Source organism: Bombyx mandarina, chromosome 26 (assembly GCF_030267445.1).
Source record: "Bombyx mandarina strain Sakado chromosome 26, ASM3026744v2".
NCBI lineage: Eukaryota > Metazoa > Arthropoda > Insecta > Lepidoptera > Bombycidae > Bombyx > Bombyx mandarina.
The window spans coordinates 6,158,937-6,165,089 of NC_143232.1; the positions used below are offsets into that span (position 1 = coordinate 6,158,937).

General features: G+C 35.7%; 1 protein-coding gene across 1 annotated transcript; it reads left to right on the forward strand.

Moving 5' to 3' along the window:
• The first annotated feature begins 419 nt into the window (after nucleotides 1-419).
• Nucleotides 420-6,153, forward strand: LOC114241547 (uncharacterized). Its single transcript, XM_028172405.2, has 6 exons — nucleotides 420-1,984; nucleotides 2,267-2,396; nucleotides 3,266-3,479; nucleotides 4,598-5,010; nucleotides 5,466-5,564; nucleotides 6,053-6,153. The coding sequence occupies exons 1-6, from the start codon at nucleotides 801-803 to the stop codon at nucleotides 6,113-6,115; spliced, it is 2,103 nt and encodes a 700-aa protein (XP_028028206.2). The 5' UTR covers nucleotides 420-800; the 3' UTR covers nucleotides 6,116-6,153.

Here is a 6,153-nt window from a genome sequence, read left to right on the forward strand (position 1 = left end):
CACAGCCTACCTGATGTTAAGTGGTTACTGGAGCCCATAGACATCTACAACGTAAATGCCGCCACCCACCTTGAGATAATATGAATTCTGAGGCCTCATTATAGTACAATGGCTGGCCCACCCTTCAAACTGAAACGCATTACTGCTTCACGGCGGAAATAGGCAGGGTGTGGTACCTACCCGTGCGGACTCACAAGAAGTCCTACCACCAGCAATTACGAAAATTATAATTTTGCGGGTTTGATTTTAATGCTCGATGCTATTCCTTCATCGTGGACGTCAATCATAAACATTTGTTAAGTATGTATTATATTTCATTCAAAAAATTGTTACCGCTTGCGGGATTCAGACACCGTTGCATCGCTAGACACGAATGCACCGGGTGTCTTATCCTTTAGGCCACGATGACTTCAGACTTCATGTTTTTGAATTGTGAAAAAAATAATGTGTATGTGTGTTTCTGTGTGTGTATGAATGTGTCAATATGTCAATAAATGAAATGAAACGCGTTATTTCTTTATACAAAGATCTCTTTTAGAGTTATTTATCTCTGTTAACATAATATATTAAAAAACTTTTTAAAAAAAACTTGGTCGGATTGTACAAGATAATGCACCTGAGTAAGTGGTAACATTAAAACTTTGACATTGACTTCGTTGACAGTATTGTAACTTGACAATTTCAGACGACGGAATGTCATGAAACGTCTAACCAATAAAAAACATTGTAAATTCCCATGTGCGTTTCCATGTGATACCAATAAATGTACGTATAGTGGATATTTTTAGAAAAGGGGCACAATGGATTACGTTGTAGGAAGCGTTGCTGCTTTGGTTTCAGGTAACGTAACACCGAACCGTCCTAGATTACTCAAACGACCCCTAACGCCGACCAAGCACCAACCCTCCCCAAATGTCACTCCCAAAAGTGAATTCGTCGAAGATCGGTCTATATTTCTGTCGCCAACATTACAAAAGAAGAAGGCTATGGTAAAGAAGTCACCGAAAAGAATATTTGAGAATCCTGATTTGGAGTTGACGGAAAATAGTGATACCACCACACCCAGTCCTAAAGCAGAAAAAGTAAAAAAACACTTAAAAAACGAGTTAGACAGTAATAGTCCCGTTAAATCTAAAAGCAGGAATAGCAGTTTATCCGAATGCTCATCAAAACTCGAAAAGGCTAGTGAAACAAACGAATGTCAGAATTCAGATGAGAATATCGTAAAGAACAAAAAGAAAAAACAGAAATCTAAATCGGACAATACAATTAATAAATTTAAAATTGACAGTCAATTAGAAATTATCCCAGCACAATCAGATGCTATTCATTCTCCATCAAAATGTAAACGGCGACGTAAATCAATAAGCCAGTCAAATGAAAGAGATGCTACTGATAATCCAGTAGAGGAATATTCCAATATTAATTCAAAACAAATTGCACTACAAAATGAAGAGTCAGACAATAACATAACACCTGAAAGCCAAGTTGTAAAAACAAAAGCTAAAAAACGTAAGAAAAAATTTCAAACAAACTTGCAAAAAGTGCACAAAGAAAATGATAAACAAGATTCAAACACAATGAAGAATAAAAATAAAAAAAATAATAAAAAGAAACAAATTAAATCTACAGACACTGAATACAGAAATTCGGATAATGTGTCAAAAGCTAAGAAAGAAGAAATCATAAATTTGAATGCAATAACAACAAAGGATTCGGACTCTGAACACGATTCTGATGACGATATCAAATGTCAAAATGAAGAAATCAATAAAAAAATTCTTAACACGGAGCCAGAAGAATCTTCGTCTGAAGAAGAAGAAGTGCCACAAACAAAAGAACCAAAAAAAGAGGTACCCGCAACTGTTTCTAGTGCAGAAGAAATTAGGAGAACTCTTTTCGTTGGTAATATTCCATACAGTAAAAAATGTAAGAAGGACATTAAAAAAATTTTTGGTAAATATGGACAGATTGAAACTATAAGGTGAGATTTCAATATTTAACTTATTTGAGTAGTGCAAGAAATATAACCCAGCCATGTCATTAGCTATTAAACGTTGCAACGTTACTAACTGCCAAATTGGTAAGTGTCCAGTTTAGAACTCAACAATCGTACCCATAGATATCTCAAGACATGACATTGAACCACGCTTCTTAGCACTGGATGAGGTATTGCATCAACAAGCAAAGAATATCCTCTATCATTTCAAAAACTCATAATTTTATTTGTTGTACGCCTAAATAACAGTCAATTTGCACTTTTCAGAATCCGTACAGTTCCTGTGAAAGATGCTCGGTACTCACCCAAAATGGCATTAATAAAAAATGAACTGCATCCTGACAGAACCACTGTTAATGCTTATGTGAAGTTTAAGGATCAGAATTCTGTTAATGAGGTGATAAACTGTTAAAAATAAATGTATTGTGTGCAGTTTGAAGTACAGCTTCTAAAGCTTTCTATCTAGTGACAATATTTCTTTCCTTTCTTTCCTATTACCCTCTGTAGGGTTCGAATCAAATTATTCTATTTGCATCGGTCTTGGGCAGTCTGTTCTAGCAATAATATATACAGGCTTCAAAAAAACGCACTCCAGAGAGAGAGAGAGGATACTGCTATGATTGAATGATGGAAGAAGCATATCTCTTCACATTGTATTCTGCTCGAGTGGAAAATAAAGCATTTTAATATTTGTTTGATGTGAAATTGTGAACAATGTCACAGTCCCCTGTAGTTAAATGATTATTAAAGCTCATAGACATTACAAGGTGGAAGGCTCACCTTGAGCAATGGGGGTTTAAATTTCAATTGTATAGTATAATGACTATCCAACTATCAATTCAAAACATATAACTGCATTACTGCTGTAATAGATTGTGTGACAGTAACTGGTGTAGAGAGCTTACAAGACACTTAACCACCAAAAATTATATAAGTTTAATAACTTGCAGATTAGCTTTTTACTATGCAATGTAATTCCTTGACTGTGGAAGAAATTTGTGACCAGTCTGTGGTATTTTTTGTTTATTGATTGAATTACATTTCATTAAATCCATAGTACTAATTTAATACAATTAGAAAACAAAATTATTAAAAGGAGCCTAATTAGCCTATTAGCACCTGTAATTTTAGTAAATTCAAGAATGTATTGCTCCCAACTGAAAGGGGTCTGTTACTGTGTGATTGATAGATAGATTTTACTATCTATCCTGTTAGAAATCAGCAATAATTACCATGTAAAATTAATTATTTTGTACTTCATTCCAGGCACTAGCAGAAAACAATACAGTGTTAAATGAAAACCATTTACGTGTCTCCAGAAGCGATACGACAGGGGCTGAGCATGACCCAAAACTGTCAGTCTTTGTTGGAAATCTGCCTTTCACTATTGAAGATGAAGTCTTGAGGTCGAAATTTGAGAACTGCGGTGAAATAGATTCGGTTAGAATCATTAGGGACAAGAAGACAAATGCTGGAAAAGGTAAAAGTTTCAAACGATTCAGTGATTTTAATTGCACAGTTAAGCAGCTTATACAGTTGGGAGTTGATGCTGTAGAGGAAGGCGTTGAATGTGATCATGATGAGATGCAGTATTAATCCCAGCTGTTTAGTTAAAGTATTATAAACAGAAGTGGATGATTACAATTGAATATGCAATTTCGAACAGGGCACCTGTTGCATATTTTGTCAAATACGTTTTTTCATATACATGTAGTTTTGAGGCTTACCTACACCTATTTTATAGTAATTCCACTGATTTTCAATTGCTAATTAACACTAAAATATATCTCAAAAGTGCATATTTTAAATTTTACACTGATTTAGAAAATAATTAGTTTTTTTTCATTTCCTGAACATTTTACATTTTCAGAGATGTGCCCTTTTCGAAATTGCATATTCAATTATACTAACAAGTAGTGTCTCACTAGTCAAACCCCTCACTGTATTTGGTGATAGGAGGATAACCTTTGATAAAAAAATGGATTCACTGTTGTTTTAAAATAATCGATTGTCACAAGTTAGATTTGATCATTCAAATTGCGCTGTATGTCTCCTGCTCCTTCTAACACCATGTTGGATTCAAACTTGTTTTCATCTGCACCGAAATAATATTGGTTTCCTTACGCTTTTATCATTGCTAAATAATTGGCATACCTAGTTAGAGCTGTTGAGATGTGGATTCAAGGCATCTTGAGAATTTCTTTATTCATACACATGTTTATATGGTTTATTTATTGTTTAAATATGTATATTATAGGCTATACAAGATCATGGCAAAATATAAATACAATTTAATTGAAATAACAATAATCATATAATCACTTTTTACTAAATCCATTCAATTTTAGTAAAGATGTACACAACATTAATGTTGCATAACACATCACCTGTTTAGCTACAGATAATCTGCTATTAGGCATGTCAGTGATGTGAAATCACAAGATTTCACCCATCCAAAAACTGCCATACGCGCACAGCACACGGTCAGGTTTATACGAAATATTACAATGTCGGTGACGTGAACCCATATCCCCTACCAAAAAGTGCTCAAAGCAGCTAAATAAATTTTCACTTTTAAAATCATTCATTCTTTCACAGGGTTTGGTTATATAAACTTCAAATCTAAAGATGGAGTGGAATTGGCATTAAACATGTCTGAAGAGGATTTGACCATCAAAAATAGAATATTACGTGTCAAGAGATGCACACAACAAGCTCAGACAGGCAACAAAGTTAATCGCAACAAACCATCGAAGTTCTACAATCAACAGCAAACCGGGGATGGTGCGAAAGGCTTTGGTAATCGTCAAATGGGCAACAGACAGGGTGGGGGGCAAAACGGCAGGCAAGATGTGAGGCAACAGGGATATTTTGGTTTTGGAAATAGGCAAACTGGCAACAGACCAGATCGGGGACAGCAAGGCAGGCCAGACTTTAGGCAACAAGGACAGTTCAGTGGTAATCAACAGGATGGTGCTTATAGAAGAGTTATGAATAAGAGGAAGAATCAGGTATTATTCAATTTTCTATTCAATCAAATAGTGGTAGGCAGCGACTTGGCTTTGCCCCTGGCATTGCTGAAGTCCATGGGCGACGGTAACCACTTACCATCAGGTGGGCCGTATGTTCGTGTGCCTACAAGGGCATAAAATAATAATTAGTGTTTTCTCAGCGTTTCCATTCTGGTATGGTATATTAGTGGCTTGGTATTGTACACCTTGAAGAATACATTGATTTATAAATCTCATTTCTGTCAATGGCTTTGAAACTCATAATTGTTTTGCTATTCATCTTGTATCCCGATTTAATTTTGTATCGGGTTGGAAAATATTTCTTTTATTTCTTATATTAAAAATGATCCTGCACTGCTTCCGTCAAAAAATTTGATACTGGTTGAAAATTTGTTCCTCCACTAGTGACTTCCTTTGTAATTTAGTATCAAAATTTAGAATTATTGTGCTTTCAGGAATCGAACGACGGTCCGCCTAATAAGAGACAGAACTTTAATCAACCAAAAGAAAAAATCCGAAAAGAGTTTGTAGGAGTCACCGCTGAGAAGAAAAAGGTGATCCAACCCCTCACATTCAGCTTCTAAACAAAACAGAGGCGGCCATAAGGGCTGCCGACAGAAGTGAACACTTAAATCAAATATCAATAACAATGTTGGAAATATTCGACACTTAGTAGTATTTTTGTACTTAACAAATGTTCACAATTGACGTCCACGCTCAAGGAATAACATCGTGTAATAAAAAATCACACTCTTTAAATTATAAGTTGCCTAATTACTGGTGGTAGGACCTCTTGTGAGTCCGCGCGGGTAGGTACCACCACCCTGCCTATTTCTGCCGTGAAGCAGTAATGCGTTTCGGTTTGAAGAGTGGGGCAGCCGTTGTAACTATACTGAGACCTTAGAACCATATCTCAAGGTGGGTGCCGGCATTTACGTTGTAGATGTCTATGGGCTCCGATAACCATTTAACACCAGGTGGGCTGTGAGCTCGTCCACCCATCTAAGCAAAAAAAAAATCAACAATTTTTTTTTTGTTTCAGAAACGCAAGTTTGATAAAGGACAGAAGAAAAAGAGAGCGCTCAGTGAGATACTGACGAAGTAACGCTGGTGCGCTGCGGATAATAAATGTTTTAATGTTTA